The sequence below is a fragment of the Chaetura pelagica genome, unplaced genomic scaffold, assembly GCF_000747805.2.
Source record: "Chaetura pelagica isolate M959 unplaced genomic scaffold, ChaPel_1.0 scaffold109, whole genome shotgun sequence".
Taxonomy (NCBI): domain Eukaryota; kingdom Metazoa; phylum Chordata; class Aves; order Apodiformes; family Apodidae; genus Chaetura; species Chaetura pelagica.
The window spans coordinates 7,728,707-7,750,341 of NW_009970725.1; the positions used below are offsets into that span (position 1 = coordinate 7,728,707).

Consider the following 21,635-nt stretch of genomic DNA (forward strand, 5'->3'; position numbering starts at 1 on the left):
AGTTTCTGGTTGTGGGTCTGTTTGTGTTTGAACAGTTGAAGGGCAGGGTGCAGCAGTGTGGACCAAAGGATGTAGGAAGATGATGAGAGCCCTGACCTTGGTTGTGGGCAGCAAGAATACCTGCACTTTGTGCACAGTGGCAAATTCAGGGATGGCTGAACCCACATCACTGTAGGGGGCTGAGAGAGGATTTAATCAAGAGTAGTTTAAAGTGGAATCATCCTCCTCCTAATGCCTTTCCCATTCTAATATTAATTTGGTGCTCGCATGTTTTAGTTCCTCTCAGGTTATTGTGACTTGTTGTGCCTATACAATTGCAACACTAAATGAAGTGGGTTCACAGATACCACGTCAGTGTTGCTGTGGACAAGAAGCCTGCTCCTGGTTAGTCACCCACTTGGCTAAAGAGCGTAACATCTTAAAATGCACTTGCCCAGTCTCCTGTTATTATGTGACTTTGTCCTTGTTTTCTAAAATGACTTGCTTCAGCTTTAGCACTCTCAAATATCTAAAAGGAATGATGAGGCAGCCAAAACAGAAAAGGGAAAAGTGGTGAAACGCTTGCATTCTTTTTGCTGGAACGCACACAACCATTTTTCTTCTACATTTCACTTGTTGTAGTGTGGTTCCCAAGGAAAAACAAAGTTAAGTGCCAGCTTGCTTTATTAGGGAAGACAGATTGTTTTATTTCTGTCTTTTGAAGGAAGCTTTTAGTAAAGTGGGCAAAAAGTCAAGAGTAGTTAAAGCTACTCTGCTTCTCCTCAGAGGAGAAAAAGTTCTAGGCTTTACAATATCTTGCTCTGTCTGTGCTGGTCATCTGCAGAGCCAAGGTAGTGCAGTGAGTGGTGTGGCTTGTCTGTGCATAGGGAATGTTGGTGAGACCACATATTTCTTCCAGTTTAGAAGCTGCAGCTGGACTCAGGACTGCTGCGCTGAGGCTAGAGCTATCCTGCTATCCCCAAAATGCTTGTTAGTATGTCAAAAAGACAGATGTTTTCTTGTGTACTATTTAGGTTTTACAATAGTTAGTTTCCATTTGTCCGTGATCTGGCAAATACAAGAAGTTTATCAGGTTTGTCTGAAGTCACAAGTTCAAAGCATTTTGGCCCAGTGTATAATCTTTCCAGGGCTTTGGTTGTGTCAGATAGTGTGGTGATGGAATGTTGGAGTGGGTTGTAAAATCAAGATTAATTTCATGTTTATGTACATCAAATTTGCTAGTCTTTTAATTCTGGTAATTTCCTGTGAAACGCTGTAGTTAACAGTGAAATAAGTTCCTGCACAGTCATTGATTTGATTTTTCCTTTCATTGAAAACTAATTGCATAGGTGGCTTATACTTTCTTACAATGATCAAAGCAGCTTCAATAGCTTTGATAAAACTGACAAACCTAACATTGAAGCATGGAAGAATGAAGCATGCTTGAGTGAGAATTCGAGCTGAGTTTGTGGGAGTAGAACAAATTCTCCTTTCATTGAGATTAGAAAAAAAAACAAACAACCAAACGAAAAAGCCTTCTTTGCTTATTTAGCAATAAAATCTATGGTGTGCCACAGGCTCATGCCAAGTATGTTTCTTCTCATCATTACTACAATAACCTATCTTGATTGTTTTTGTTTTGTTGTTGTTGTTTTTTTAAATTTTTAAAGGTCCATCTTCTTAGATGCCTGACATCGTGGTCTTGATTTTCTTTCAGACCCTACCTGTACGCTAGAGGACAAGACAGAAGATGGAGAAGTGCTAGACTGTAAGAAAAGGCCGGATGAAGGGGAGGAGTTAGAAGAAGAAGCTGTGCACAGCTGTGACAGCTGCCTCCAGGTGTTTGAGTCACTGAGTGATATCACAGAACACAAGATTAATCAATGTCAACTGACAGGTAAACAATGCTTATCACTTTGTGGCTTCTTTCACTGTTCTATTTCTGATTCCCATCCTCTGCTTCTTATCTCTTTCCTTCTTTCTCAATTCTTTAACTTTTGCACTTGAATACTTGGGTGGGACCTTTATAAACAGATTCTGGGACAAGATTATACTGTAAATGGAGCACTATATGTTTTCTTCATACCGAAGAATGTATGGATAATTACTGCATTGTCACTGTATTTGAAGTGTTCATTAGCTGTCTGTGCCTGGCTGCTGTGTGTATTTTGTAGATCCATACTGTACAGCTTTCTGTATTTTACTTAGACATGTGTTTTCCTAAGTCACTTCTGTATGCAGAGGGAATTTGTAAGTGGGGTTTAAGTGCAACCGCATAATGCATGAATTTGCACAATGGCATGTTGCATTAGTCTAATCTTTTAACTACAGATGACTGTACAATAATCAATAACTGAAAGTTGAGAAGAATGAAGCAAATTGTTAGAGGGAAAATAAAATCCTGGCTTTAGTCAAGGGGCAGAACTGGGTGCTGTTCATATACTACTGAGCTGAGCAGAGTTGGGTGAATGGACCTGGGTTCCTCTTTGAAATGATTGTATACAAAGCTCCTCATCTAGGATAGCATGTGACATCTGCTGGAGGACTTTTGCCCTTTATATTTTGAAGGTCTTTTGAGGGTATGCACTGTAGGTCCAAGTAGTCTCAGAAAGACATTTTTATTTTTTATTAGATGGTACTTTAGTTTTAGCCACTACAGCGTAAAATATATTTATTGTGCTGTTATGTTAAAAACCTTTCTTTATTATGCCTTTGTAAACAAGGAAAGCCATCCTTCCCATTTGAGAATGGTTTTAGAAAGTTGTGTGGTGTGCTTATCTTTGGAGAGCTTTCTGATTTATTTTTGATACCAGTAGATCCATACGCTAAGTCCTGGCAGGATGACATAAAAGTAAAGTAGCAGTACTGCTCTTGAGGATGAAGTGTGAAAAGAAGGTGAGTAGAAGTGGGCAGGAGCAGAAGGAAAGTTGAGGAAGTAATGTGAATTTGTCAAATGGTTTTATTCTCAACTTCAGATCATGGAAGATGAAAATCTGCTGCAGCAAGAAATGTTTACTGTTATTAATGTATCACTTCGCCTTTTCTTGCCTGTAAAATGTTTTTCTAACTTCAGATACAGTTGGTTCTGCCATTCCCTAATCACTTCTACAAACTTCTAGGATATATTAATCCATATTGCTCATGTGTTTTATCAGTATGGATACTCTCTCTTGACTTTAAAACAATGTAATGTTTTTCTCTCCTTCATACATCTCCTCTCATTTGCTCTTTGGTGTTGAAAAATTAGTGACTTTAGCTTGTCTCTTTCTTCCATCTCCCACAAAGTGTTCCCCCTGCCCTGATCCTCTGGATCTTCCCTTTACTGCCTCAAATCCCATTTATTCATGTTTTTTCACTTTGATCTAATATGACTGTTTCTCCTTTATGGTTAGTTGGTTGGTGCCCCTTCTTCCCACTTCTACCAAGTGGTTTCTATGCTTTAAATCTGAGAGTGCACTGAGCAGTACTTGCCCAGTTGGGTTAAGGAACTGAAGAAAACCAAGTAGGGGAAGCAGTAAGTAGGAAGAGTCCCAGAGCAGTGCACATGAACGCAGAACTTCTCTTGCTGAGAGCTGTGTTGCTAAATGAGAGTGAAAACAAGTATGCTGGATTAATCAACTTGGGGTGCATGTGTAAAGGCAGGAATAATGTATGATGTCAGAAAATGAGGGAATGAAAGTGAATCTTGAAAAAAATTGTCTAAGTTCAAAAAAATATCTTTGCCTCTCTTTCAAGGGGACTTGTGGTAGTGCATGGGTAGGGATTGGACTGCCTGAAACAGTTATTTGGGTTGGCCCAGTTGTAGGATCATTTTCCATATAATTATACAGGGTAAAATCAACAATTACGTTGATAGAGCAAACAGAGTGGCAAAACAGTAGTGGCTTAAGGCAACCTGTTGGTAAAACTCTGAGTATGAAACATTGAGTGTCATAGTGTCTTGACTGCCCTTAATTCTTCCAACCTTGTAACATGCTTGAGAGTGGGGCTTGTTCCTGTTAAGTTCTCATATTAATACTGAGGCTTCTAGGTTTTGCATTTGAAAATGTTTGATGTGTTCTTCTGAAGCTTTTGCACTTCAGTGGGAGGAGTAAAATTACATTATTGAATCTTCATTCTGTACTCTCAACCAAAGACAGCAATGGGGAGAAGGGAGCTAGTTTATTAAACAGTGATCCCAATCTCTCAAAGTGACAGTCAGTCCTCCTATTCAGAGGACGGTGGGACATGAGAGTTACTTAAAACTCGGTAAGATGTAGCTCTCAGGATCTTGAATTGCTGTTCTCTTGCAGATGATTTTCAAAGGATGAGAAAAAAGTTCTCCCCAGCTGGTTTCTTCCTGTAATCTGTTGTTTGAATTGAACTGATGTTCTTTTTCTAGGGGAGGGTATAGCTGTTTTTTTTTAATCCTAATATGTGTGCTAGTGATCTTTTCAGTTTGGGTCTGATCCAATATCCATTGAAGTCAATGAAGATGTTCTCATTGACTTCAGTGGGGAATGGAGTAGGCCCTTCATGAGCTATTTAGTAGTATTTTTTGCTATCATCTGAAATTCCTTCACTGAAACTTTCTCTGAAGAGGTGTTGATTTATTTATGTTAACTGCTGACAATTCCTGTGATGTTTGTGGAATACCGATAATGGATAACAGGGAAAGGTAAAAAAAAAAATATTCTTTGCAATACTTGTATTACATGGGCAGATAAAATGCTGAACTATATTAATCTAGTAATTTCAAAAGATTGCAAGAAAAATATGGATTTAATAGTTTTTCTCTCTGATGTTATTTTTTTTCTCACTTTATCCTTCCTGCAGCATTTCCATTTAAAAACTCATGAACTAATTGCACATTGTCATCCTCTGAGTTGTGTGTCTAAGTAAAGGATCTAGCTAGCATGTCTGTGAACCTGATGTCCTAGTATGTCAGTTTGAATCTCACTGTAGAAACATGCATGCAGGATCAAACACGGTGCTCTACTAATAAACCCTCAACTTCATATTCTTTCCTTCTGCCAACAGGAAAGAAATGTAACCTTTTGCAGTGCTGCCATATATGCTATTGGTGGAGCACAATTTGTCAGACAACTTCTGTAGTCGTCTTCTGCTTGTTTTATAATATCTTGTCCCTGCACAGTGCTTTATACTCTTTCTTTCACCTTTCACAGAATTGTTCTGGTTGGAAAAAACCTTTAAGATCATCAAGTCCAACCATTAACCAAACTCTGCCAAGTCCAGTGCTAAACCATATTCCTAGGTACCACATCTACACATCTTTTAAACACCTCCAGGGATGATGTTTCAACCACCTCCTTGGGCAGCCTGTTGCAGTGTTTAATAACCCTTTCAGTGAAAAAGTTTCTTCAAGCATCTAATCTAAAACTCCTCTGGCACAAGATGATTTCCTGTTGTCTTGTGGCTAGTTACTAGGGAGAAGAGACCAACCACCTCATTGCTACAACCTCCTTTGAGTTGATTGTAGAGAGCAATAAGTTCTCCCCTCAGCCTCTTTTTCTCCATGCTAAACAGCCCCAGTTCCCTCAGATGCTGCTTGTAAGACTTGTTCTCTAGGTCCTTGACCAGCTTTGTCTCATTCTTTGCACCCACTTCAGAACCTCAGTGTCCTTCTTGTAGTGACGGGTCCAGAACTGAACACAGTGCTCAAGATGCAGCCTCACCAATGCCAAGTAAAGGGAAACAATCACTTTCCTAGTCCTACTGGGCACACTATTCTTGATACAAGCCAAGATGCTGTTGGCATTCTTGGCCACCTGGGCACAATACTGGCTCACATTCAACTGGCTGTTGATCAACACTTCCAGGTCCTTTTACTCTAGGCAATTTTACAGCCACCCTTCCCCCATCATGTTGCATTGCATGGGGTTGTTGTGACCCAAGTGCAGGACCCAGCACTTGGCCTTGTTGAACCTCATACAGTTGGCTTTGACCCATCAGTCCAGCCTATAGATCCACTGTGGAGCCATCCTACTCTCAGGCAGATCAACACTCCCTCCCAACTTAGTATCATCTTCAAACTTACTGACAGTGCACTCAATCCCATCATCCAGATAACTGATAAAGATATTAAACAAAACTGGCCCCAATGCTGAGCCCTGGGACACGCCACTTGTGACCAGCCGCCAAATGGATTTTACTCCATTCACCCAGCCATCCAGCCGTTTTTTTACCTAGCAAAGACTAGGCTGTATGTAGCCAGTTTCTCCAAGAGAATGCTGTGAGAAAGTGTTGAAGGCTTTACTAAGGTCCAGGTAAACAATATCCACAGCCTTTCCCTCACGCAGTAAATGGGTCACCTTGTCATAGAAGGAGATTAGGCTCATCAAGCAGGACCTGCCTTTCATGAACTCATGCTGACTGGTCGTGATCACCTGGCTGTCCTGCACAAGCTGCATAATAGCACTCAAGATGTCTGCTTTTAGTCCAAATGCTCAGGGATTGTACTCTTATGAAGTCTCCCCTGGATACATGGTAAGTGTCTCTCCTGTGACTCTGTTCAGAGCTGTTCAGCTCAGGCTTGGTTCTCTTGAAGATTATGTAGGTCGCTTTGGCATCAGAAGCCTCAGTCATAACCAGAGTAATGCTAGAAAAAGGATCACCCTATGGTGCTTTCTTGATTGCAGTCAAACATGCAGTTAACATGCCAGTCTCTTTTGCTGAGTTGTTGGATAACTCAACAGCAAAGGAGGTGCTGGTACACAAGCCTGCCATCCTCCACCTGAATGTCAGTAGTCCTAGTGTCTGTTACATGATTTCTTTACTAGCCCCTCGGCATCACAGGCTGTAAAACTTGTCAGAAAGTAGACTACTGAATCATATGCATTTCTAGCTTCAAGGCTAAGGGTGTTCTTAGGTAAAGGACATGAACTGTTTCTGCATTGGGGATATTTATTTTACCTTTAGGTGATTAGGTAGACTTAGTTTTATTCTTTGAGGGCTAGCTTAGTGCTGGAGCTTTGACAGGTTGAGTAAGTACGTCAAGTAGAACTGAAAGCCGTTCATCTTATCCCCTAAGTTTCTTCTGATGTTGAAAAGGTTACTGGCTATAACTGTGTGTCCACTGCCAATGCAGAGATACAGTCCTACTCTCCAGCTCTGATCAGTTTCCTCTAGCATGCCATCTGAAAATAATTCCAGCAGTTGTGTTGGACATTAGTTGTTTTGAGTGCTGCTCTTCATCAGCACTGCAGTATCACTAGGCTGGGAACTTCTAGCTAGGTCCATATTTCAGTGTTTCCAGTTATGACAAAAATTATTTTCATGGATATCATCCTTCTGTGTGGTTGAGAAACACCTTCTTGCATGTCTAGAAATAAGAGGTTGTGATACCTAGCAATAGCTTCACAAACATCACACAACACATGTGATCATGGACTTACCAAATGGGAGGTAACAGAGATTCCACTATAATGGTTTAGTTTTCTTGCCTCTTTTCTTCCTTGTGCCCAGGAGTCTTTCATCTTTCTGAGTAAGTTGGTAATGCCAGGACCATCTCTTTCGCTAGAAGTCTTGAGAACTTTCCAGAGAATTTTGTCCCAAAGGGTGTATGCTGTGCTGTGTGAAACTGGAAGATAAATCTTGTGAACACTTGGCATTGTCATGCTTTGATATCCTAGATAGAATTGCTCTTCCTGCTGGCAAAATAATACAATATTTCAGATCTTGCAACTGTTTTTTTCAGTTTCCACTGGCTGTGTGGAGAAAAGATACATGGCAAGGGTCCTGGGCATTTCTGTGGTACAGAGAACCATTTGGGCTTGGTAGAAGTGCTTCTGAGGACAAGGACCCTAAGAAGTTAAATCTGTGATGCACCAAAAGCATATTCATCTGTCTCATTGCAGTTAGTGGCACATTGCCAAACACTGTTTGCCAAGTACAGTTACTTCACTTGAGAGAGTCACCCTGTTTCTCTTGAGAATTCCTGCACCAAGGACTGCATATGGATTTTACATTACACAGTTATTGAATGGAAGACAAACAGTGCTTGGACTGGGAACTTGAACTTAGGCCTGTCTTTCCTTAGACAGCTTCCCCTTGCTGTACGACAGGGACATGCTTCTACTTTTCCATTTGCTTTGGGCCACAAACTTCTGACTTCTTTTCTACAAAATGGCATTCTCTTTGAGACAGTGGAAAGCAGACCCTCTCCTCCAGTTTCCTGTCCCAGGCAATACACATGGTAGTTCAATGCAGTTCTTTGAGTTTGCAAGTTGTGGACTCATACCCTTTCAGAATTACATGGTTGAGGACCCATGTCTGTAACTCCAAATCCCTGATATTTAGGAAAAAAGGGGAACAGTGTGGTAACTACAGCCTCTGTCTCCAAAAATCATAATTTTGAATTCAAAGAGGAGTGTAAAGCCTGTCAGTGGACTTGGATGAAAGATTTATATGCATTACAGAGTGGCCAAGTCCTGCAAAAGTCATAACAATTTGGAGAATCTGCCCTACAGAAGTTCATATCCAGAACCGTGTGCTTCTGGGGAGGATAGATAAAGGTCTTGATAATTGCATTCTTAGATTTTCATATCAAAATTCTGTATAAATACTTCTATGGGTAGCTTTGTACTGCTCAGATGTGAAGGAAACGTGTGTATGCTGGAGCTGAAAGCTGTGAAAGTAGGCTGCATAGCCGTCTTGCTGTTCTTCAGAACCCCTAGTACTTACTTTGAGAGACAGTAGATCCATGATGAATAGCCAACATAGGCAAGGAGGCGTAAACTCCTCCCCCTTTTGCTTGGAAGCCATTAATCTTTGCTCTTGAAATTGTTAATCAGTCATAAAACCAGTAGATCTTCACCTCCTGGGTATTTTAAAAGCAGCCTGTTGCACTTCCTGAATTGTCTGTTGGTGACCCCTTGTAAATGAAAGCAGCTGCTGTCTGTATCATGGACCTGTTACTCTTGACTCAGGAAAGCCCTGTAATAAACCTGTTCATGAGCATTAATTGAAAAAGCCAGAACTCTTATTATGTTTGGAGGTGAGAGAGGAAGCAAGTGGTGGGGTCTTCCAAGGGACTCTTAAGTGCTTCCTGTATGTCTCTCATTTAATCTTTTTTTGTCAGTTTTGGTTCCTGTTTTCCTTTTATTTTAGCTTGCTTTTCTATCGCTAAAAGAGGCAGATTATTCTCTTAGGACATACTGGCAAGGATAACTTTGGTGGTCTTAGCTACTGTGTGTGTTCACCAAGGAACTGATATGGTGTGAACCTAAGCTCCCACCTTAACAGCAAGATCGTGGACCAGAGCTGTTAATTCAGCGCTTCCTCCGTGGGTACCATGGACAGAGACGCCTCCCCATGAAGTCCTGGTCTACACCCAAACCTCTCCACTGGAGACTGTGGTTCTCTGGTTGGCAAAGGGGTTTGGTGTAGGCAGCCCCAGTGGGGAGCTTACCAGGTCTAGTCTCTCAACTGTATTTTACATTTAAATCATCTAGCATCATGTACAGGGCTCTTAAGGCTTGTCTTGAGGCACTCCATGCCTCACTGGGCAAATGCAGTTTGGCAAAAGAGTTTGACCAAAGTGCTGTTACACACACGTGGTATCCTTTCTTGTCTGGAATATGAATCCAATAATCCTGCGACTTGGGCATCACAGATTTGAAACATGCTTTTGATCACTTCTGCTCAAAGCTTCTCAAGTAAATACTCTTTCACTGAGGATAAGAAATGAAAATTGAGGACAACAGTACGTGGCTTTGCAAGTTAAAAGGTCCCACGTGTCTATCATCCAGAGTCTGTTTTTCAGCATGTATTCAGAGGTTTCTGTAAGCAGTATACCTTTCTTCAGTGTCTTCTTCCCAAGTCATGCTCAAGCAGTAGGACTTCTGGACATAGTCCTAAGCTATACCAGAAGACATATCTTTGTGATGCCATTTTACATAGGATTGTGAAAGCATCAGTTAGACATACCTGACTTACCATTGTGGGTGAGTGCAATAGCATTAGGCCCTGGGAGGGGCCACGATAACAGTACTTCTTCTGGATTTGGTATTTTGTGGTTACCAAGCTAGCTCTGTGTCCCTGTCTCCAAGCACTGACTTGCCAAGCTCCCTAGCTTTTTCAGACTTAGCTCAAGTGCTTCCCTTACACTCTGTTGAAAATCTGCCCTAGCTAGATCCAGAACTTTGCTTTATTACATTGACAGTCTGTTTCTCCATTTATTTATATCCACTACTGGGTGTTCTAAAGGTCAAGCCATTTCCTCACAGAGTGTTTCCAAATGGGCAGTACAGGTTATCTCTCTGTGTTACCATTTGGCTACTGTGTCTTTCCCATTGAATATTAACTTCGGTCTCCCAGTGCTCGAGTGACATCTCCTGCCTGTTTCAGAAGAGGATCCAATTTCTAAGATCTGCCAGGTGATGACATGAGGTAATCCACTGACCTTTTTCAGGCATTGTGTAGATCATGTAGCTGCCAGACTCCATCCAGTTTTGGGAGAGCAGTATTATAATCACTATTTGGTCTGTGCAGCTGAAATTCCTAATTCTCATTGTCCAAGGAAGATGGTTGCCTGCAGGGGAGAGAAGGGAGGGGGAAGGGGGAATCATCAACACTGGCACATATGTGAAGAAGCAAAAATAGTCATTACTTACCCTATGATAACTATGCTGCTTCCAATTACTGTTGTAATCAATATGGATCCTGTGGCCAAGCTTGTCTTGCTTTTCACAGTCCTCAGTAATACAGACTTTGAATTGTTAAGCTGCTTCTGATACAGGGTCATAGCTGCCCTGACCTTTACCTAGTACAATGGGAATTCATGTGAATGATTCTGATAGACACACTATTAAAAGTAAAGTGATGACTGTCTTGCATATATGCACATATATACACCTACAGTCTGTACTGACTGCAGTGTTCAGAAAATCAGCTACCGTAGAGTAACTACCTGTTGTTTTTTCTATGCTTCTGTTTTACTGGGATATTTATAATATATTGTCGGTGTTTTACAAAATAGGTCTTACTGCCATGACAAATTAGTCTTTTTTAAGTGGTGAATTTCCTGTACCTTCTAAAATAATTTTCTTGAAATACTTGCTGTTTTTATTATTGGTGCTTGCTTTAATTACCATTTAGAAATGAACAGAATGGGAGGTACAACAGATTATCATTACTTATATGTTCAGCAGTTAAATTCATAGCTTGAAAGCCAAATGTAACAAAATGCCCCACAGCTCTTTAACACTTTGCTTAATAGAGTTGTAGAAGAACCTTAATTCATGTTTATACAATCAGCAGTAGGAGTGTTAAGGTTTCCAGGTGTTGTGGTAGTTCACTAACACACCACCTGTATGGTCTCAGTTTATGCTCTCAAGCATCATCTGGATGGTGTGAAAAAACTGCTTTTCATGAAAAAAGATAATTGTTGGAAAGGAAGGATTATTAAAGACATTCCAGTCCCTGCTTGGTCTTGGCCTAATAAGCTGTCTGCCATGGTTGTAAAATCACTTCTATACTACCACTGTTAGTTTAAGGAAATAGACTTAAGACAAAGAGAAAAAAACAAATTAATTCACCCAGGATGTTCTGAGCCGTACTTTTTGCTTTCTGAGACAGGCACCTATTGTATTGAATATTCTGTTGTGGAAATCCACTGTGATGTTCAGACATAGAAATTTGGCCCTGGTACAGGATGCTGTACCTATGGAAAACACTAGAACCTGCAGTCCCTTTTATTAAATCTGTTTTTTGTGATTTTCAACATAGAAATTTGGCCCTGGTACAGGATGCTGTACCTATGGAAAACACTAGAACCTGCAGTCCCTTTTATTAAATCTGTTTTTTTACAAGACACCAAATATGCCATTCATTCCAGCTGTTCTTCCAAAATGACTGATGGTTGAGTCAAACTCTTTCTTAATGTGAACTCTTAATATTCCTAATTTTATTTCACTGTACTTGTACTAAGAGGTCATAGTCCTTAGCTGGGGATATCATTTGGGAATGCTTCAGTGTAACTGAGATCTATGACCTCTTAATAAGCATCAGGAGAAAGAGATGGGGATCATTCTACAACATGCCCTGGGGGTACTTTCCCTTCAAGAAGGCAAGCTGGAACTGTTCAACTTTTCTCTTTCTTTCAGTTTTTTACCTTCAGGGGGAAATTGATCGATTTTGAGATGATTATTCCATAATCTCTGAATTTTTCTCTTCTACACTGCAGTGGGAACTCCATGAAGTTTAAAAGGGGTTGTGTCTCCTGTGTGCACTGTGGGGAGTTTATGGGGACAGCAGTTCACTCAGCACAGTTAGTGTAATAGTAGTCAAGTTTGGAACTAAAATAGCAGGAGGGTCTGTGGACAGAAAAGTGTCAATTTGTTACTAAATTTGGCTGACTGAGTATGATTACTTCTCTCAATGGAATTTGGGATTTATTTTGGAGGAGAAGAAAATGGGGTTTTCCCAGAAATGTGCATGTATTAGAGACATGGTAGACCTGAGAGTTATCATGGTGAACTGAAGCAAACTAGAAAAGGTGAACTGGCCATCAACTTCAAAAAAACTCTTCACTTGACAAAGAGTATTTGACAGTGATTAAATAATTACATGAAGTGCTGGAACTTCGTGAAGTTTTGGTGTGGGTTGACTCTTTAATAATGTTATCAAAATAATGTTTATTTTATATATGTACAAGTAAAGTGATTTAATATTTTGTCTGTAAAATTTCTTAACTACACAAAATATGGTAAATTATTTTGCCTGTATGTAAACAAAGAAAACATTCTTTCAGGACAGGGAATGAACTGGAGCACTTCAAAATGTCTTTTGCAATAGAACACTACATAAGATAGTATCATGGATTGGCACTTGGTCAGTGTGTATAATATATGGGAATTAATTTTAAATTTCATAAAAATACCTGTCACTGGTTTATTACCTCTCTCACCATGACCAGAACTGGTGTCTCTTATTTGTTTTAGTGCTGGATCCCAGCAGAAAGTGCAGCCTAATGACTGAAGGAAGGTTGGGTGACTCATGCGGGGGAGACTGGAGAAGGGTCAAGTTTTTCAAGTACTTTGCAAACCTTCTGCCAGCTGTAAAAGCAAAGCATAGGGAAGGGAAATAACAGTTGCTAATTTACCTTTCTTTTACAAATGTAGGCTTCAGCATGAGTGCATAACACATCAGTTTTACTGTTAACACATAAATTAACATCAATATTTTTTCATATGTATGCATTTATTTCTTATTGCTATTATCTGACTGCAGTGGGTGGCCAGAACTGATGCCTGGATTTTTGCAAAACACTGAGCATGTTTGATCTTTCCTGTAAACTCAGTTTCTAAGCAACACATCCTTTGTCCTGCACTGTTTTAATATGTCAATAACCATAGATTTCTGTATGATTCTAATTATTCTTCTAAATTGTGTTTGAAATACTTGAAAAAGTTCTAATACTTCATTTTTCTGTGATGATATTATTAGAATACTTTGCATTACAGCACAATGTTTCCTTCAATAGGCATCTGTGTAGCCTGACTGAATAATGTTTTTCAATTTATGACCATCAGTTGTTGGCTGTAATCTTTACTTCACTGAAACCAGTAGAAATGCCTCTGTTATATTCATTGAGGGCAGGATTTCTACTAGCAAGTTCAAATTCTCATTTGGTTATATTACTGATCTCAGGATTCTTCTCCCTGGCATGCAGATCTCTGCCTTTCCAACACTCTTTATCATTTCAAAGTAGTCAATCAACAAACGTATTTGCAAATAGCACTTTCTAAACACCTGACAGGCTGTGGTATTAACCCTATAGTTGCAAGCAGTTTCCCATGGCAGGTTAGTTTGAAAGTAGAAGAGCATCCCCTATCTGCCATGGTATCAGATGCTCTCAAAAGCAAAGGCTGAGAAAATGGCAGAATGGTTTATCTTACTAAAATTGGATTCTACCTCTTTGTGACCCTCTCCACCTGTCATTGTCTTTGATTTTCTCTTGTTATTTGGTATGCTTATTCTTCGTACTGACTTTTCTGTCTTTGTTATCTTTGTATTTTCTGTTCTTTTACTGGTTTTGGAGGTTATGCTTTTACTTCTGTTGCCTTTTCCACTGTCAGCAGGTCAGGTATCCCTGCAGTTCTCCCTTCGGCGGAGAAGGGTGGAGGTGATTTTTCTCTAGTGCTGGAGTATCCCACTGCTTCTCTGTTTCTTGTCTTTTCTCCCTCCTTTTTCACTATTCACTTTTCTACTGTTTGTTCCCTTTTTGCCTGTAGAATCTCTAGAATAGTGCTTACTATTCCTGTTGGGTACTTCAGCAAGAATAGCAGACTGAAAGAGTGAAACTCACTCAATATACATGGTTTCATTCTACAACCTCTGCCAGACTTTGTTATTCTTTTTATAGGAACCAAGAACATGGATGCAATCTCAGGTCTACAGTCTGTCATATTATTTACACAGTCATCCATTGCAACAGTCTCATTCTTGATTTGATCACTTTCTGAACATTTTTGTAAATGCTCCATCTTTTGTGTAGTGTTTCTATAGGAATGTGTCATAGTGGATACCACTGAAAGTCTCACAATAAGTTCCCAAATGGTAGGAGCATTTACCTCTTATATCATGGGGAAAAAGATATTTGTGATTCCACAGAACATATGTAATTTTGTCATCTCACTGCAGGCATAGCTGGCCCAAATTTACTGTAGAGGTTGAGTTTGTATATTGAGTTGATTTCATGAGAGGCTATAGCCTTTTCTGTTGCTTTTCAGCTATTGGACAGTGCCTGAAGTGCTTAAAAATCACTTGCGCAGTTCTCTTCTATGGGTATGGAAAGAGGCCCAATACATATTGAAGGCTAAATTCTACCTTTTGCAAAATTCATAGGCTTGGATATGAAATAAAAGAGAATCTTTGAACGCTGTGAGTCCCACAGATTTTTTCATACGTTGTTTTTGAAACCGTTAGTGGATCTGATGCAGTGAGAGTGGTGAAAGGAGTTAGCAGATGTAACTGATTAATAAATACATGTTCAGTGTGTCAGTATTGTTCTTTGCATGTGGGGCAACCCTTTTATTTGATATGCCTGTAAGAATTGCACAATGCCTTTCATTCTCTATGCTCCAAATCTTTTTTGCAACTATTTATCTACAATACCATGAAACGTTGCCAGCTTTGCAGAAGACAGCAGCTAAGACCCATGAGACCTAGTAGGGGGAGACAGGAAACTGGCCAAGAATAATGTGGCAAACCTCCTGCTCTTGTGAAAAATGCCACAGGCTCTCTGCTATCCACAAAAAGCAGATTGCACTTCAACTTCTGAGATGCAAATGGGTGGATTATTCCAAATTGGCAAAAAATGGCCGATGCTTTGTTTTTCAGGTGCGTAGTACTCATGCAAGTTCTGTGTTTCAAAATTGTAGGACTTTTCTTTGTCACTCCTTCATTTCAGAGGTAACTGAGAGCACAAGCTCTTTTACCGTACACCGAGGGAAGCTCGTCCTTGTAACCCAGCCATAGCTGTAGAAGCTGTTCTGCATGTGAGGGCTGTCAGCCCCACACGATTCTCAATCATGGGGTTGAGGATGTGGCTCAGGGTAGTGTTTAACCCTAAAGTAATATCCTGGCCCTCCCTCTTCTCCTTACCTCTGCTCTCTGGGAGTTCTAGCACAATATTTTGACTTGTGAACCCAGAGGGTTGACTGTGTGGCAGACACTTAAGGTAATTATGGGCTTACTTATACATTTTACTGTCAAATTGTGTAATTTTTGATAGAGGGCATAATGTATGCTTTCTAATACACACTCGTTGAGGCTTGGGGTTCTGCCTCTTACTAGATAGCTTAAAAATGAAACCATGTGTTGTAGCAGACCCCAGTACAATTGCCATAAAATGTGTGTAGCATTCCTCCTTTTCTTTCCATAAAGTTCTAGGATGTATAAATGCAGGTTGCTGTGTGGAAGAAGAGTTTGAACTTGAAATCTTTTACTGTAATGTGTGAAATGTGTTTACTAACCTGTGGAAGCTATGATGGGTACAGGAAGTGCTGTGTATTTAGGTAGCCAGTATGTTCTTAGTGAATCGAGACATGTAATAATAATTGTTCCATGAGCCAAGTCTAGTACATGTGATCTGCCATCCAAATGTTATTTGCATAGTTTATAGGCTTGCTAGTTACTCTCTTAACAGTGAAGTTTATGGTTTTATCAGAACTACATGCCTGCTTCTGAGGAGTGGGAATGGGAAGAACAGAGACTGACATTTATAGACAAATGAAAAAGAGAATTAATTATTTTGCTTCTACCTAAAAATAAGTTTTGATTACTCATTACAATTACAATTTGGTGACACTGGAACTGAATAAATTTTACTTTGAGTGTAAAAAAATTTTCTTAACATTTCCTCTATTCCTATGGAAGTGTCTTTTTTCTGGATGGAAAATAGATAATCTTTCAGCAAGCATCTTTTTCTGTAAAAAGATGTTGCAACTTTAGACTGGATCTAAGTTGTTCATTATAGTATTGTCTTCATCCTTTCTTACATATTGCTTAAAATGCTGGATAAAATATTCTTCTTTCTTACTGCTTCTCAATAAGCAGTTAAAATCAGATTGAAAGAAGAGTCATTGTGAGTTAATTAGATTGCATAGTAGCTTTAGGGACATGGCTGTGACACAGAACTCTTTAGTTTCCTTTTGTATAATAGTGTTTGCCTGTAAAGGTACTGTATGTTAAAAATCCAATATAATCATGTTGTATGTTTCAATTTAAAATATGCTTTGAAATTAGCATTTTTGCAGGCATTTAGTCTATGAGAAACATGGACAGCCTTTTTTTTTTTTTTTTTTTTTTTTTCCCTCCCAAAGAAACTGTACATTATCTCTTGGATAGAAAATACCTATTTTTGAACAGGGATAACTAGACCGCACTGGTGAAATACTTCCAAAATAACACTTGATGTCGTATTATTGTGTAAATAAAGATGGTAGCATTCCCCTTTTCTAGACCTTATGAACGTAATCAGACATACAATATTTTAAGAAACACTAAGCCTGTCTGAGGGAAATGCCTGCAGGATCTCATACTTCTCTCCCTATCACTATTTTTTTTTAAAACACAGACCTGCTCAGATTTATGTAGTTCATTTGAAGTTCATGCAGTGAGTAGATTAATCATTTGGAGACAGACAGCTAAGTGAAGTTACTTCACCTTAAAATTTGCTACTCCAAAAGTGATCTCATAAAATGAGTTCTTGTATGTTCTTTGGCATGATTCTTCTGTACCCAGTCTATAATGTTTTCTATGAGCTAGAGCAGGAAGGACTAAATAATAAAATTCTTATTTTCAATCTAAAGCATGCTTGATGGCTTGTTTCCTCCCTGATATTTGAAATTAAACCCACTCACTAGGCATACTTTCTTAGAATTACTAGAAGTACCACTGTTTTCTCTAAGCTGAGGAAGCATAAAGAAATTATTCCCAGACTGAAAACTCGTAAACTTCAGACTAGAATTCCTTTACAGATAAAGGTAAGTAATTTCACAGAATATTAACTTTCTCTGCTTTGCCTCATTATTCAAGGCCATGTCTTTCTAACTTCTTGTCTTCCCTCCCCACTTTTCATATATATTTTTAATTTTTTTACCTTTCTTCCTTTCTGTATTACACTTAATGGCAATATGGAAGACTTTTGTGTGGGTAGAAAGGCAAATTATGCAGCTGTGTGTTTGATCTGCATTTAAAAAACAAACAAACCAGTAGTTAAAATCTGAACATCAACGAGTAATGTTTCTCACATTCAGGACATTTGTGCTATAATTATTTGCCCGTCCTTTCAGAAGATTCAAAAATGAAAGAACAGACGTGGTTACTCAATACAGATTTGAGGAAAAAACAGGGAAATTATTCTACTCTAATGCCGACAAGAAAATTTATGCAAGCCATTGCTCCCTCATGAAGAAAATAGTTTTAATGTCCACTAATTTCTTCCATTGTTAAGCCATGAGTAGATTTTAAGCTATTTAAAATTACTGATCCTGAAAAGCTAACCTACATGAAAAAGGTTCAGAGTGTGCATAGTTGAATGTGGAGGGGACCAGGTGAGAGTAGATGAGTTAGACAAATTACCTTCACTTATCATAAGTAATTACTTACAGTCAGAGTCCTCAGCTTCATGTAGATAATTAGTAACTTCAATGTTTTCATCCAGAGAAAGGAATATGGCTTTTTCTTTTTTTTTAATAATTTTGAACTTCCGTTTTGTAATGACGAGTGAAGAAATACTGAGTGTGTCTCTTAAATCCTGTCTGTCTGGTGTTTAACTCCCAATGGGACAGTATCTTTTTGCCTTAGGCCTTTGATGTATTTATTCTCACAGTGTCTCAGTAAGGTTAGGAAGATCTAAGGGCAGTTAAAAATTAAACAAAAAAAAATGAATGTGATCACTTAAGGTGATATATACATGCTTGCATCCAAAGTTGGGATCCTGAAATGTTCTGCCCAGCTGTTACCTCCCCTAAAAGACACCTTTCTGGCACTTAATGGCCTCTTGTCTCAGCCTGAGCCCAGAAGTACCACTGTTTTCTCTAGGCTGAGGAAAGATAATGAAATTATTCTCAGGCTTAAAAGCAGTACACTTGAGATGAAAATTTAACTTTACAGGTGAAGGTAAGTAATTTCACTCAATATTAACGTGCTCCACATTGCCTTCTCTTTTGGCCATTCTACAGTGTAATGCTTTTCACTACTTCTTCCAGGCCATAACTGAAGGAAACTTTTAAATATGAGGTAAATTGGTATACCAGGGAATTGTTGCTCAGCTTCAAAATGCTCTGCTTCAAAATTTGGAGCATTAAGATTCACAGGTTATTTAAAAACAAACAAAATGAAACAAAACAAAACAAAAAACCCCACAAAAAAACCCCACCAAAACCAACCAAACAAAAAAATAACACACAGAAGAGACATAATGATAACTTTATCTTGCCTGTTCAGTTTGTTCTTAAATAGCATCACGTGTTTAAAGTCCAGAAAAATACTGCTGGAGGTGCTCTGTTAGAGCTGTGAGGAATAGAGGATGTGAAGAGGAGGTTCTTTGTTCAGTGGTGTTGCATATCTTACTATTCCTTGTCCTCTTCTCCTTGGCTTAGGGAAACAGGAATATACAGCATTCCAGGATGAAATTACAGGTACTAAGTGGAGCTACTAATTTACTTAGAAGTTTAAGATAGCCTTTTCCTTATATTAGTTATGCCAATTATTAGTGTTACAGAGAAGGAAGTTGTGATACATGCACACACTACCAATCACTCCAACAACAGATTTCCATAGAGCTGTAATACTACTGAATAGGACTGAACTGGTTCCCATGTTGTCCTTTTCCCATGACAGATTATGTCATTGTATTTGAGATACAAACTGAATTCTTGTGACTCTTCTATTTTAGGTTTTGTGGAACCTTACAGGGAAGTAAGATCTGGAGGTATAAAACTTGCACCAGCAGTGCTTTCCTAGAAGGTTATATATTGATATAAACTGCTGAGTCCTATCCATTTAAACTTCTATTTCAGAAAACATTTTCTGGGGATCTTTCTTTGTGAAGAGTATAGCAAAACCTTAAAGAAATTGCTAATATTTGTAGAATTGTATTCAGAAGTGTATGTTCTATCTGAGATCTCAAATGGCTGTCTCTGTAATTCCAAAGTAAAGGATGAATCTGTAAAGATTAGTTAACATCTGTTCACTCTGGCTATTTTGCATATCTATACAGCATATATAGTTGTAAAAATTATTTGAAAATAGATAGGCAAAAAGGGATACCACTTAGTTTACTGACCATAATGTGCTGCTTATTGAAATGAGATTCTGACTTGCCAATGGATCTCCAGTCTAAGTAATTTTGCAGACATGTAAAATGTCTTGTGTGGAAGAAATTAAAGGATGGCAGATTGTGTAAGCAAGCTGAAGTAGAGAACATGATTGCTAAAATCTATAATTGCTGAAAGGATACAGAGGTTTCTGAGACCCATGTCACTTTGCACTGAAAGCTAACAAAACAATTCCTCCACCTTTGTCACTGCTCCAGTTTAATTGATGAAATGTGAAAGATTTAAATATTGGCATGAATATTGCATAGGATGGAGTAGAGTGGATCTTGGTGCAAAGACCCTTGCAGTAGTGAGCACCCACAGTGTTATGTCTGTATGGTATATAATGCAATGCAGAGATAGTTTTGCTCTCCAAGTAAGACAGTTGTATTAACTTTTGAGTAAACAGCTCTTTCTCAGGATTTTGCTTCAGTTCCAGGGCTGGCAAGATCCTTACTAACTTGGGTATTTTACGTTTGCTTTAATGCACAGTGTGGATGTGCTAAGTCTGTATATTTGATTTGCAAAGGACAGAAATATACTGGTTTCTCTTAACGTGATTGTTGATGTTGTATGTTGTCTGCATAGTGTGACAGTCCCTTTGTAGAGTCAACTCTGAAATACGATTTTCTGTAGAAACCAGTAGTTTCACACCTTTGTCCTCTGAACTTGACAGGTGACTGAATCCAGGAGGCAGAAGCTTTCAATCACTGAAGGCAGAGGTGTAGTTAACTTCAAATGCATTGCTCAGCCTGTTGGATTTGTCTGTTCACTATTGGCCTGCTGTGAGTTAAGGGGGTGTACAGGTATCTTTCTGAACAGAGCAGAGTTCTGTCTGTTAGCAGTACTTCTGTGTGTCACACCCTCATTGCAATGTGTTTCATTTTATATTCAATTTTTCCTTGTTAATTTGATCCTGTCAGTAGTTAAAACCAGGTAATTTGATCCAGAAATTATGTGAATTATCTATGGAGAATTGAAGCATACAGAAATTTAACATAAAAGAGAGACCCGTCTTGCACCTGTTTTTTTTGCAGTAGTATACAGTGACCTTAGAGAAGTTAAATAAGGAATTTTCTTTTGAAAGGGAAGACAGACATTCTGCATGATATTAAGGAGAAAAGAGCCTCAGGGAGGATCTTTCAGTCACTGTAAGCTGACAAAATGCTCCAGAGCAGCACAGTCCACTTTCAGTATCGCATTGAAGAATGGAGACACAGTTCCAGGGTGTGTTATTAGTATCGTCAACCCAAACTTCAAGTGCATATGTGATGGAAAGGACCCTGCTGTAGACAGCTAGCTCAGTGGCTGAGTGGTAGTAATGTGAGAATACTAATAGGTCTTTTATTGAGATCTTACTGAGGATGAGACTCAAAAAATTCTTGAAGTATATTTGAATAATTGATTTATTTATCATTATTTTTGAGCTGGAGCACACCAATGTTTTCTAAATAAAGAAAATGAAAACAAAAGAGAATAACCACATGTGATATAGGCACTGCTGGCATCTTTATTATTATCCTGGGCATCACTCAGGTGGTGTTCACAGTTACCTGGACTGCTATCAGACTTATGCCTTGAGGATATCCACAGTGCTCATGAGACAGGACTTAATAGAGCAGACTCACACAACACTGTGCTTCAGAAATGAAGTGGTTGCTGGCCAGGAGAAAAGAAAATGGAGCATTACATTACTTCCCACTGCACATGTGATCTGGACCAACAAGCTGTAACCTGCACTGAGAGGAAAATTAGCCTTGACACTAATTTAAGGAGGAAGAGCATTTTATGGTAAGATGTAAGGCAGCTTCCCTTTGGAAGTGTGGTGGA

General features: G+C 39.0%; 1 protein-coding gene across 1 annotated transcript in view; it reads left to right on the forward strand.

Annotated features, from left to right (window-relative positions):
- The first annotated feature begins 326 nt into the window (after window positions 1-326).
- Window positions 327-21,635, forward strand: part of ZNF521 (zinc finger protein 521) — a 209,859-nt gene continuing 188,550 nt past the window's right edge. The window contains exons 1-2 of the mRNA XM_010006904.1: window positions 327-384; window positions 1,697-1,876. Coding sequence (XP_010005206.1) covers window positions 327-384; window positions 1,697-1,876 — 238 coding nt within the window. The remainder of the gene's footprint in view (window positions 385-1,696; window positions 1,877-21,635) is intronic.